Here is a 13,975-nt window from a genome sequence, read left to right on the forward strand (position 1 = left end):
TCTCCGCTGGCGTCCGGCATGGCGGCGAGTGGAATGCCCTGGCCTTATTCAGTCGGCGGTGTTTGCCCTTTGCAAGTTACACATGTGCAAAAAAAAAAAAACGCTCCCAATTTTTTTTTTTGCTGTGAAATCTGGTGATGGGCGTGCTCCCCATGTACGGCTGGGCTGGGGGGGGGGGGCAGTTGCTGCGGAATAAAAGAGAAGCAACGCGGGCACATGTTTTGAAGGCGTGTTAATTTGATAGATTCGCAAGAGCATTGTGTCTTCGAATTAAGCAAATCATGATTAACAACGCAACCTTTAGGGAAAAAGGAAAATAAAAATTCCCTGTCAAGAGAGAGAAGCTTTTGATATTTTAGTTGGTTAATTCCCCTATAAGCTTATTAAGTCCTGTAATTCCCTTGTGTGTGTGTGCATGCCTGTGTATTGTATGTGTTTTTTTTTTGGCATTTATGTGTGAGGTTCAGGCATTATTGGTCCCACCATGAAACTCTTCATTGTAGACGTTGAACCAAGTGGTACAGGGGTTAATGTATAGGTTTCGTCCATCGGGCAGAATCAGTTCCGCGCATGTTTTAAAGAATGCTCAACGCCCCTGCTGTGACCAATATATCTCATTGAGCAACGGTGGGGAGCATTGCTCCGTAATCCATAGGTTCACTCGGGCAAATTGTTGGCGTCGACTCAACGCGTGGCTGCTGCCTTCCCACTTCTGTGGTTCCTCCACACCCCTCCGAGTCTCTTCAGCGGCGAGTGAATGCTGTGCAGCGCGTCACAAGGTTGAAACAACATTTAGCGCCTCCGAATACAGGCTGAACAGTAAATCTGTTACTCTTTGGTTTTATTCGGTAAAGTCACGTAGGTAAAACGAATAAAAATAAAAATAAAAGGAACAATTAAAACACGACGTTTCGGAGGCAACGCAAGCTTCCGTCTTCAGGTGGAACCAGTCAGCCAAAATCGCTGCACCAAGTGGCGAGGCTCTGGTTCCCAAATCGCTGCACCAAGTGGCGAGGCTCTGGGAACCAGAGGCTCTGGTTCCCAGAGCCTCGCCACTTGGTGCAGCGATTTTGGCTGTGACTGGTCCCACCTGAAGACGGAAGCTTGCGTTGCCTCCGAAACGTCGTGTTTTAATTGTTTATTTTATTTTAATTCGTTTTACCTACGTGACTTTACCGAATAAAACCAAAGAGTATGAATCCTTGCAGTCACGAAAGCTTCAAATCTAGAAGTAAATCTGTTGCATGCGAATTTGAGTGTGCCGCATTGGCGAGATGTTAACTACCTCGCCCAGTATACAGGAGACCAATGGTTTGACCCCGACCCTGACACCTTTATATTTAGAATTTGCATGTTTTCCCCGTGGTTGCGTGGATTTTTCCCCGTGTCTTCCAGTTTTTCCCTCCATATTAGAAACATGCGTGTATCGAGTATTTGGTTGCTATACATTTCCACATGATAAGCCACTTCATTGAGCTAGCATTTGTGGCCAGGTTGCTTCTGAAAAAGAGCTATATTTCTCAGTGGGCCTTACCAGGTAAAATATAAAGTTTTTAGTTTTATAGTTTAATTTTAACAATGCAACGCCCATCAAAGTAATGCTGTACATTTCTGGACATCCAAGCATTGCAGCTTGGATGTCCAGAATGGCCTGAATGTCACTAAATCCATTGATAGTATTTCACAATTATTTTTAAAGCTATCTTACGCTCCATTGATATCCCAGGAAGGCATCTTTTAAATCTGCTAATTTCATCAAAGTCTTCTCAAATAACTGGTAATTATCTCACATGCGCCTCCCAAACAAAGGCACTGATGCGGTAAATCCAAATCATTGCGCACCCATAGAAAAGCATCGCAATTTGCCTCCAATTTTTTTGTAAAAAACAACTTGTATTATATCTGGAGGATAATCAGTTACTGAGGTTTCTGATTCTTCAAGTAATCGGTTTCTCTGCCGATGTTCAGTTTGATTACTCGACGAACCGAAAAACACGAAAATATTTGGATAATAGTCTCACCTTTGTTACCCACCTGTTAGGTGAGGCTTAGTTATGTCACCGGCCACATCACCACATCACTCTGGGTGGAGCCTTTACGTGGTTTCCACAATCAACTTAATCAACTCATTGTCCCAACTCTACGAAGTTCGAAACAATCAGGAACGCAGATCTGGCCATAGCACTCTTACTGAAAGCTCTACAGTGTTCCATACTATTTCTGACTATTTAGATAACACTTACATTATTTTGTCTTTCATGGTCTCTTGAAAGCATTTGATATTGTTTGCTATCATGTTATAACCCTTAGACTGTTGGTTCATGGTATTAACTGGTCTGATTCTCATTATCTGGGGGGGGGGGACAAGTACAAAATCTGGAATTTTGTTCTTGATGGAGGTACAGATAGTTAAAATCAACATTTTTGTTCGGTTAATGATTTACACTTGTCATGGCTAAGGAAACTTTTGCCTTCATGGAAAATGGAAAGTTTTGACATTTGTTGTGCATGTAAATTTGCATTATGTTATGATTATTCTCTTGCCCTCTTGCAAAAGGCATCTACACTCAAAGTCAAACCGTTGGAAAAATGTGTCACTTGGTGTGTGTGTGTGTGCGTCTGTGTAAAATGCTTGTTAATTCATGTTTTATCCTGGTGAGATTTTTGCATGCCTTAAGTGACTGGTAAAAATCACTGAATTTATCAATCTAACACTGAAAATATGTGTACCTTTTATGGAGGTGATATTAGTCAGTTTTCTTATTCATCTGCCTCATGATATTACCACCATCCAAGAGTGTCGAGCAAGGTTCGTGCATCGCTTTGATGTCACGCCTCCCCCCCTCCAATCACCCTCAACCTACACGTATATGCTATCCTACTATATTATGAAACAAAAAGTTTTGCTGGCTCACCGGCTGGAAGGAGGGAGAGTGACGTCCAAAGGATGTGCAGGTTTGCTAGTGTCTTATATGAGAGCACACTGTGGCCGATGTCAATCGAATAAGTTGCTACATTAATTTTGAACACCTGAAAATTAGCTTGGCTGTGATGTCCGGACGGCTCGGCTGTTCCCAACGGACACATTGACGCAATGCGTGTGGACTGGCATGTGCAGCACCACCCGTTATCGAGAACAGACACTTGAAAGGTTCTCTTAACATTTTTTTTATTGTCGTTTAATTAAAGAGACGCTTCTTCCTGCAGCGCGTCGCTTCTCGGTGTGTCCGAGCTATTTATTTTTGAGATCTGCGGAACATCTGGAGCCTGCTGTCTTGAGAATTTACGTGGCAGTGACGTTTAATTAAAAGTGGCCATCGCGTGGAGACGTTCCAAACTCACCGACACCCAAACTTTCTCAAGGCAGTAGCCGTGGTTGGCATGGTGCGCTGTAACTGTTACGGATCTGTGCCCTTAAATTTGAAGGCTTGTCAAAGTCACCAATGGCGTAAGTGAGTGGTTAACACTTGAAAGCGGATGACGATGTGCCACGTACAAGTTTGGTCAGTCGTTGGTGCAAGAAAAGGTTTCATGAAACGGCAACGTCCGTGTTGCACATATCACACATCTCCAAGCCTTGTTGTGGACGCCACAGCATAAGCTGCAAACCTCGGGCTGCATTTTGAAAATTGTGATAAATTTTGCCACCATACACAAGTGTTAAATGTGGTGAACATTTTGTGACTGGTGCTTTCTGCAAATGTCCACTGCCTGGCTTGATATGGGATAACAGCTGCTGTTGTGTCTGGTTTTCTTTCAGGTGTGACATAGACAATCGGTATCTGGGAAATCCTCTGAAGGGCACCTGCTACTGTAAGTGTATTTGTTGTGTGCGTAAAAAAGCAGTGCTCCTCCTTAACACGTGTCCATGTAAATGCAGTGCGTGCTTTCTGCTTTGTTCCAGTAGTTCCCAAACCGCAGAAAAAATTCACATGCAGTATAGAGCGTTCTTCTGAAAGGATCTCTTCAAACAGTATTGTAGACAAGCATATTTTGTTGATTGGTTTCTTCGTGTCTTCATGTGTAGCCCTTCTAAAACCGTATCCCACCAAAGACTACAAATTACACGCAATCACCTTTTGAAAATTATTATTCTTTTATATTCTATCTTTCTAATTTGTCAACTTATGTTTCATGTTGCCATTTTTTTTCGTTAACGAGGATTGGAGCCACTCTTCAGAGAAAAACATCCTCCCTGAGATGCGTGCGTGTGCCCGTGTGTTGTCTCGCGCAGATAAGCTCTTGTTATTTTATGGGCAGGGCCTTTTGCAGCGTGGCGCTTAAATGTAGGGACGGGATGGGGCGGGGGGGGGGGGTGCTGTGCATTTTTTATTGCTGTACTTTCAAATGTGTGCAGCTTGCATGACAAAGACTCATCACGAAATCATGCATTGTCAGGGGAGGCCCCGGCGTTGAGCGCTTGGCAGCGTCTAATTAAGGTTGACCTGACGAAGTCCTTGACAGTGAGTGTAATGAAATCAGATAACACACAAGCGGAGGCAGCTGATGCTAATTAATTGGTGCTTCTGACTGTTTGGCTGGTAACACTGTGTTTCAAGCATGACCGGGAGCTCTGCCTGTTTGCCCCAGCGTGTCGGTGGAGTCCGGCTCACTGGGTCTGTGAAGCGGAGCGTCTTTAAACAGATCATGCAAAATAGCCGCGTGAAATAATAAGAACGTTGAATCCGTTGACGAAATATAAACATGTTAATAACGTTAAAGACCGATAGGCTGGACAGCCGTGTCTCTTGCAATACACCAAATCTTATAAAATGTTGACTTCACTCTCATGGTGTCAGCTTAAATTCTGCATGGACTTGTTAAGGATTCACTTTAGCTCATGTGAGGTGTTTTTTTTTCTTTAAGCACAGACTGGAGTTTTGAGATAATTTGTGTAATAATGTGGGCAGAGTTGCATGCATTCATGGCTGAAACATACCTTCGAGCAAAGTAAAGGCCAATGTTTATTCCTAATGAGTGGACTCGTCATAAAATACGTCCCATGTGTATACAAACATTGAAGGTTTCTTAGCAGAAAAGTGGAACATAAAAAATAAACTTCCCTCGACACAGAGAAAAAAAAGTCGATGCGGGAGATGAAAAAAACAGCAATGTCAGTTCGCTCAAATTCCACCCAATGGATTCTTGTTTTGTGGATTCTTGTGCATAGCCATGTGTGTGTGTACCAACGAGTACATAAGTGTATGTCGAGTGGTGATTTTGCCCGTGCGTACATATCTATCCCTTTTTTGTAGTAGGGAGTGGTCGTGCAGCAGCGCGCTATCAAACCCCAACGACCCGAGTTCGATTCCTGCTCACGGCCAACACCAGTGACGATTTATGTGAACCAGCCCTGGGCCTCCCCTAGGTCGGCTCAGCCTCAAATGAGTACCTATTGCAGCGAGGGAAACAAAGGCGGCCGGGTGTGGTACTTGGCCGTCCTTCCCATTGTTTGCCGTGTTGGCCTCAATAGGTGCTCGCTAACAGCACGTGCCCGTGTTAAGGATGCAAGGGAGATCTTTGTGTTTATTTGCATCGCTTTGTGTATATGTATATCTGTGTGTGCGTGCCAGTTTGTGCACGTGCTCTTGTTAATGGTGCACATTGCCCTGTGCCCCCTGCCACTTGGCTCCTGCAGACAGCCTGCTGATTGACTATCAGTTCACATTCAGCCTATCGCTGGAGGACGACAAACATTACACCTCCATCAACTTCATGGCCACGCCGGAGGAGGTGGGTATTGGTCTTGTCCAGCAGTGCTCTTGCCGTGTTGGTGTGTGCGCGCGAGTGTGTGTGCGCGTGCTCGTGCACGCGTGGCAATGATAGCTCAGCCGCTAGTGCACTCTGCCTTGATCCCGGGTTCAAGTCTGGGCCATGTACACCAGTTATGGAACCTTTCCAGCCTTCCAAAATTTCTTAAAAATTGCACTGCGCATAGCATCATTCACATTGTTTCAGTGTAATTAAAATAACGCCGTTTGCCCAGATACATTACACGAAGTTTAATCTGAAAACACTCAGACATTTTTGAACAACAGCTTATTAAGTGTTCTGTAAAGCAAAAGTGACATTGCCCTGCACGTGACTTTTGCCGCTAATATGGCCACAATCTTGATATTTAACCATGCATGGCTTGCCTGGCCTTCAGTGTCGTTGCTAGATTATTTATTTGGAAGATGCCCTCAACTGGAATATTCAATTTATGATTTTTTTTTATTGTTGGTGAGGGAGGGAGAGAGGGGGCAGCTTTAGCTGAAACATTGTACTTCAATTTTTAATATGGCGGTCACTCTAGAATCGCCTCTTTGGTTAATTAGTGCATTGTGGAGTCTAGGATTCGTGTTAACATGGAGAGATTGTAAGGTAGAGAAAAGAAGGTCCTCTCGTTTTTGGGTTAGATCATGTAAATGTATTGTGCACCCATCTCCAGCCCAACACAGCCAATTGGTGAAGTTTGTCAGGTGAATTAAACGTGCCAATTTGTTGCTACTTTGGCCCCTGCAACCCTCGCCCTGACTCCCTTCTACATCCATGCGTGCCTTTCATTGGCTGCCCATGTAGACCATAATTACCTTCAAGACCGCTTGCCTCTGCTATCGCGTCCTAAAAGCCTTACAGACTTCAACGAAGCGTAGAAAATGGTCCTCGTTGTTTCTTCGTCGCAGCTCCCCCGTCACCTGGAACGCCATCCCTCCCTATTCACATCCGTAAAGATCAATACGTTTCTTTGTTAAAAAGCCATCAAAAGGCGCATTTCTTCAGCTCGACGTTTAACCACCGAGTCTCCCTGGAACCGCGCGACACGATCTGACACTGAGCTCAGCTCCGCGCCACACAATTGCGTCTTCAGTCCGCAACGTTGCGCGCGTTATAAATTGTGGTATTATTATTACTTCAGCACACCGGTGTCTTAAGAGAGCAATTGCCTGATGATGCTGGCTGCGATCGCCAGCGAAACGTCGTACTCGATTGTAAATCTTGTGGGTATGCATTTAAATAAAAAAATAATATTGGTCACAAAAGCCTACGTGTTAAATTTGCGGTTTGTGACTTGCTCATGCTGCTAAAGTAAGGAAGGAAGAGAGCATTTTTTTCGTTCCTTTTTCAGGAGTCTCCTTTCCACGCCGTAACGAAAGATATCTTAAGTTGATTTTCAGAATGCGAATAACTTTTGGCTCGCGCAACGCTACCACGATAACCTTATTGACAAAGTGTTTTATGCGCGCTTGCAACGAACACTAAGTGGTCGGGGCGCTAGACCGTATCCAGATTACGAATGCGATGGATGGCACTATTGGTGTTGCCACGTTCATAAAGAGCTGTCGCATGTTTTACAATGACGTCATAATAATTACGATTGTGAATTTCATAGTCGGTTCGTATGATTCCACGCGGGTATTTATGTCATACCATATCAGTGTGATTCATCTTTATGAATCTGTCTATGCAGTTTTCAGTCTCCTTTTTAATTGACCCTCTTGTAAGTGTATTTGTTTACACTATTTTACCTCCGTGACAGTCTTTAACTAATCATCTATTTTTGATGCAGCAGCACATAACCTCATGTTTATTATTATTATTATTATGTTCAACGGCTGTTCACTGATTTTTAAATGTGCTCAACCTAGACTTGTAAATTTGAATGCAAAACATATTTACGAAAGCATCAGAAATGTGCATATTTTGTTCACATTAATTACATAAATTTATACTTGCCGATCTTCAAAACAACAGTTGGCAACTGCTTACTTGCGTGCGTTGACCACATGTCGAACGTACTATATCAATCATGAAATAAATATAGAAACCCGTGAGGAATATTGGTTAATCACATTCATGGGTTTGGGAAATGGCAAGCAGAAAATAAAATACGAAACGGGGATTTGTTGTAGGCAGGCATATGTGCAGTTTCGAAAAAAAATAATACTTTGCTTTCTTTGGCAGAAAAAATAGCGGCAATGAGATTGCCCTGGAAACGGCACCTCCCCCTTTTTCCTGCTCACTGCCACAAACGAACTTGTTTTGCGCCGTCAAGCAAAATAATCCAGAGGGGCAAATTTGACGGTAACGAATCCTGTCGGATTGCTCCGACTGCTTATAATTGTATTATTATTATTAGCAGTAATTAGGTCTCCCTCACGGGCCTGGGGAGCAAAAGGGCAAGGCTAAGTTCCCCGCGCGATGCCTCTCCACCGCCACTGGCATCGGGCACGCTTTGTGTGTGTGTGTGTGGGGGGCACCTCGTCAGATCCGCGCAAGGCTTGGCTTTACCTACGCGCTGTCTCGCGAAGTTCATTAGCTTCTGAAACTCCGACCTGGGATGCGCCGTGACCGCTTGCGAGATATGTCCCGAGCGGCGTACGTCCAGCCGCGTCCGTCCGTGTGATTCGTGCAGATGCACAAAGCTTTAAATTAATCCTTCCCGTCAGTGGCACTGTTATCCCGCCGTCAACGAACGATGAGCTGAAGAAAAGGGATTACTCCCCCTCTGTAAATCCTTGACACGGTGTCCATACATAGTGCATCCACCCCCACACCCCCCCCCCCACTCGCGTGCAGTTTTAATGCACTAAGAACGATTACAATTTAACGGGGAATAATTTGAATTCTGAAGGCTAATGTTTTTGTGAAGAGCTGATACACTGCAATATAAATCCTGAAAGTTACAATATTATTCCCGGTATCTTCATATGTATTCCATGTGGATGAATTTTAAGGACCGTATCTATCTTGCTTACGGAGCTTTAACAGTAAACAGTTGTGTTGTATGTGCATACATATATTGACGTATATATGCTGTGTGCACACTGAAGCCAAAGGTTTGTTCTCTAAAGAGCGCCATTCCTTTTTTTTAAATCTGTGTTTTTGTTGCCTCTGTTTTCCAAACGAGATGTGATTCTATTTTTTGTTTGTACGGTTATGCCAAAAGGGGTTCCTGTTTCTCTCTTGTCCGCCAACCACGTTTAAAGTCCCAACAATAGATAGCGATCATGAATACGTCCCTTACCGCATGGCAGCAATCCACACGGCTGTTTAATTCAACCGCCATTGATATGTGGGTGATATAGATCTATAATTTTTTTTTTAATGTATTGCAAACAAAAAGGATGATTGTGAGACAATTGTTGCCGTCTGTGATTCTGCAGTCAAACCGAGACCTCGACATGTTCATCAACACATCCAAGAACGTGAACCTCAATATCACTTGGTCTTCCGGCTCCACAGGTAAGGGGGAGGTTGGGGGCACGTTTGGTCGTGAAGCCACCAAATAAATGAACACTACGCACTCCTTGGGTTTTTCTGAACTTGTCATATTATGTTTACTTATTTTCTGTCATCAAAACATGTTTTTACGGTGTAGTTTTTCAGATATTCTATTGTTTTTTTATATATATCATAAAGGCATTGGTATACGCCGCGTGAGTATTTTTGCACTGTTGTATACTGAATTAACATTTACAGTTAACATCCAGGATGCATGGTATGTTTTATAGTTGACCTCATTCAATAATGGTACTTTTGGCTTTGAATAATATTTTTCATAACATTTAAGTAATATTTTTGGTTTACCATCATACATTTATGTTTCTTACGATATACACACACTGACGATTATATTATCAATGTATCGCTTGTGAATCGTCACGCAATTAAAGCAATGCATTGAATGAATTACGTTAATTATTAATGCAGTAACACGTACGCAACTGTTGCTATGAGTGCAGAGTTTTAATTGTGGACTTTTGTACCGCTTTGACGAGTTCATACGTTCTGCACTCTGGAAGTTAACCGTGCTTGTATTCGAAGCGGCGTTGATGCGCCGAGTAAATTGTTCCTAGCATCGTGACACAAGCGAGGGCGTGTGTGTGGCATTAGTGTAATTCGGCCAGAGCACCGTCCCGAAGCCAGATTGCTGAGCACGAGTACGTTAATCCTCGCCGTTTTCCCCCCCAACTCCATTAGGAATAGATGACTCTGTGTTCTACCTGTACGCACAACGATGTTATTGGTGATATTTTAAGTGGAAAATTACCGCTTTCACCCTTAATGCGTATAACCGTGTTTTGTTATTCTAAGAACAAATTAAACAAAACAGCATTTACCGCATTATCCTAAGGAAATGATGAACTGCTACATGAATCACTTCTAATGGTGCATGCCGATTTGTTTTAAGCGTCACAATTGCGTGCACTCATTGCATTTAGTTTCGTGAGAACTGGCAGTGGAGCGTTGTGATGTCACGAACGAGGTTTCATATGCCTCGATTGTAAAATATAATTTGAGCCCATTTGAGACATTTTTGGCCTGCATTTCTTTAATCCCCATTGTGCAAATGCTTGATTAAATTCCGGTTTAAGTTAATTTGCAATTTTAAAGCTTTCTTCTTTTTGGTGTGGAAGAAAATTTATGAAAGATCGGTATACTCTGCAGATGAATTTTCCTCCCTGTTTTGGTTTTTCCATTGTGTTATTTTAACTCGCATTAAATAGTTCTCATCAAATTTATGGGTGGCATTCTAGAGAGTACATTATTCATTCAATACTCCGGGGTACAGCAAACTCATTTACACTTCTGGCAGTGTGTCGACAATAATTTCTTTGTGCAAGGATTCCCAGCACGTTTTAAAATGTATGCAGGAGTTTCAGGATAAGGGGGAGCAGATGGGCAGCACTTTTTAAATCTCTGGCCGTGTCAAATGCTAAAGAATAAGTTGATCAAGTTAAACGTTACTCTGTGGATTTCTATATTTGCTGAGTATGTATGCAAATTAAAATGTCCTCGCAATTTGAATGCACGTGTGCACAAATATGCTCGCACATACTCATTGCCACGTAGGCCGTACACAACTAATTTTCGCGCTTCTTGATACATGTTGAGCTTTAAAAACGTTACATGCTTGAAACATACTTTATCCGCTGTAACGGTTTAAGGGTTGTGTTCATGAAGGATTCCCAGTTTAAATTTTCCATTCGTTATTGTCACGTTTCATTGTTGGCCATCAAAACTTGCATCGCTATTCAATCCACGCCTGCTTTGGCGTGTTATTGTTTGACCCGTGCGTGGGCACGCACACGAGAGTTTTTGGGCGTGCATACGCGTGCATTTACGTTCCTATGCAAACATGCAATTGCGTTTTTCTTGTCCATGCACATGACCGTGCGCGACATTTGCTTGTGCGCATGTGTTGTGTGCGTTCCCCAGCGGGCACAATGATGGGCGAAGAGGTGCTCATCGTTTCGAAGGCTCAGATCCGTGAATACAAAAGCTCCTTTTCAAACGAGAAGTTTGACTTTCGAGGAAACCCCAACATCACCTTCTACGTCTACGTCAGCAACTTCACGTGGCCCGTCAAGATACAGGTTTGTTTTTTATGGCGCAACTTATGAGATGCGAACGGATTAATGGTCACAATTCAAAAAATCAATCTGTTTCACATTCTGCATGTTGCTTATCCCTTGAGCAATATTTATAACCTTCATATTGATTGATGCAGTGCTCAGCAGATGCTTTGAAGATGCTTTAAAATGTAGAAATGCAGTACAACTTGAACGTTATTAATTTCGTATCGTAGCGCAGCATATTATAATTGCAATGATTCAACGGCATATTTCTGCCATGGGAAAATGGAGCCATGCACAAATACTGCCTGATTGGTAGTTGTCGGTTGAGTTGGAGTTTGTCTTTGTTGATCGGGAATAGTGTCTGCGTATAATAAGGCTAAAGGGATTACTGTATGGTGTGTCAAGATTACTGGGAAACTTTTTTTCATACGTTGCCACATTTCTCTCATCTCCGTCCCACGTGGATAGGTTTTTTTTTTGTACCAATTCTCTCTTGGAAGGTAGTTTAAACCTCTATTCTTGGTTTTGAAAAAATCCAAAAAGCCTTCAAAATCCCTGCCAGCTTTTGGACAGGAGGTTAATTGGGATAAGGTGCTTGCACTTGTAGTCCAGCGTGTGTCATGTGTGGGCCCTTGCCCAACGGTTGTGAGCAGGTGTTGTGCACACCTGTGTTTAACATTTTTTTTAATCGGTTGTACAGCGAGGGAAAAAAGTATTTGATCCCCTGCTGATATTGTACGTTTGCCCACTGACAAGGAAGTGATCAGTCTTTAATTTTAATGGTAGGTTTATTTGAACAGCGAGAGACAGAATAGCAACAACAAAAAATCCAGAAAACGCATGTCAAAAATGTTATAAATTGATTTGCATTTTAATGAGGGAAATAAGTATGTGACACCCTCTCAATCAGATTTCTGGCTCCCAGGTGTCTTTTATACAGGTAACGAGCTGAGATTAGGAGCACACTCTTAAAGGGAGTGCTCCTAATCTCAGTTTGTTACCTGTATAAAAGGCACCTGTCCACAGAAGCAATCAATCAATCAGATTCCAAACTCTCCACCATGGCCAAGACCAAAGAGCTTTCCAAGGATGTCAGGGACAAGATTGATCATGAGAACGGTGAATTGCCCGATGATGCTGGATGTAATTACCAGCGAAACGCCATACTCAAACTGTAAATGTTGTGCATTCACTCTTCAACACACCGGTGGGCTAAAGTAGTGAACTATTTGTCTTTTGTCAACGTGACACTTTTTTACTGATTGGCTGTGTCGGGTGGTGGAGGGTTACGACACATTTATAAATAACGCGATCTTACCCAAAAACCTTTATCATGGAGACACTTTGTTATAACTTTGGCTTGATTTAGCTTATTTTAATGAAAGAAAACTAAACTTGCATCATAGTAACTTTTGATTAAAAAAAATTTTGCTTAATTATTTGCTGAATTTTGGAGGTAATTGTTGCATGAATTGCAAACATTACACATTAAGTGTACTGGGTTAATTATGTCTTTCTAGCCAGGTGGGGGGCCTGTTGAGAGACAATGCAGGATCATATCCGCAAAGGTGACCTTCGTAATAACATTTCAGCAGCATTTAAATCGGGGAGAAAAAAATAAAACTTCATTCTACTCCAGTGAAAGTTAAAATATACAGATACTCTAACGTTACAGTGTTCGAATGCTAAAACAGATCTCATACATTTATGGAACTTCTCACTCCCAATGGTATGGTGAAGCTTTCATCAAGACCACATCCCATAGCCAATGGTTCACTGCTAGGATTAAACAGAGCCCACTCTCCGATATGGACTGTGGCAAAGAGTATAAGTATTACATATTCGTCTTTAATGGTTTAAAAGCAGTGAATTTGCATTTCACTAAAGTTATATGTAGTTTGTGTGTATTCTTAATATACGTGTTATGACCTGTTAACAGATGTCAAAGGCATTAATAATACGTATGGCCAGAGTGGATTTCTATCGCAATTTAACTCTTTCCCGTTCCGAGGCGTCTGCAAGTTGCAGGGTGGGTGTCCCGTTCACCCCTGAATCTTGGAACCTGTAACCGGTTCAGCGTTAATTTTAGTTATAGGGGCATAGCGCCATTGTTTTTAAATACATTGTTTTCACTGCAGAGAACCATATCTACACGATCACACTCTATGATAGCTGATGCTAAACTATGCCACACGCCCTTCCGCTTAAACTTGTGGGAGCCTTGGTACTGATGAAGTAATTTTAGTTGAGTTTTTATATCAGTTTGTTTTTTTTTGCAACAAAATAAGAGCCTAGTACAAGGCACGGGGGGTGGGTACAAAAACTCTGCGGACTGAGGCCCGGCCTCTGTACTCCTGGGTCCATAGATGGGGAGGATATTGGGCTCACTGCCCCACACACGTGGGGAGACTGCGAGCGGGAGCATCGGTGAGGTTGTTATATAGGGACTGGAAAATTATTTTAAGGGACAAAAGTATGGGGAAGCCTTCATGCGCCTGAATCTACTCGTCTTCCTCAGAAGTCCCACGGGGCGGTGACTGAATCCTGTCTATCCCCAGAGGGGGGAAGGGGGGGGTGGTCAACACCCAAAGTGCCCACCTCCTCACCCCCCCGACCTCCCTGCATGTAACAGC

The 13,975-nt window shown here is 42.8% G+C and overlaps 1 protein-coding gene across 3 annotated transcripts in view; it reads left to right on the forward strand.

The window, feature by feature from the left end:
• Positions 1–13,975, forward strand: part of ATRN (attractin) — a 338,155-nt gene that overhangs the window by 167,671 nt on the left and 156,509 nt on the right. For all 3 annotated transcript variants that reach the window (XM_076065925.1, XM_032950359.2, XM_032950360.2), the window contains exons 21-24: positions 3,761–3,813; positions 5,639–5,733; positions 9,147–9,225; positions 11,203–11,360. In XM_076065925.1, the coding sequence (XP_075922040.1) occupies positions 3,761–3,813; positions 5,639–5,733; positions 9,147–9,225; positions 11,203–11,360 (385 nt within the window). The remainder of the gene's footprint in view (positions 1–3,760; positions 3,814–5,638; positions 5,734–9,146; positions 9,226–11,202; positions 11,361–13,975) is intronic.

The sequence above is a fragment of the Petromyzon marinus genome, chromosome 9 (assembly GCF_048934315.1).
Source record: "Petromyzon marinus isolate PM22_M1 ecotype Great Lakes invasive population chromosome 9, UKy_Petmar_22M1.pri1.0, whole genome shotgun sequence".
Classification (NCBI taxonomy): domain Eukaryota; kingdom Metazoa; phylum Chordata; class Hyperoartia; order Petromyzontiformes; family Petromyzontidae; genus Petromyzon; species Petromyzon marinus.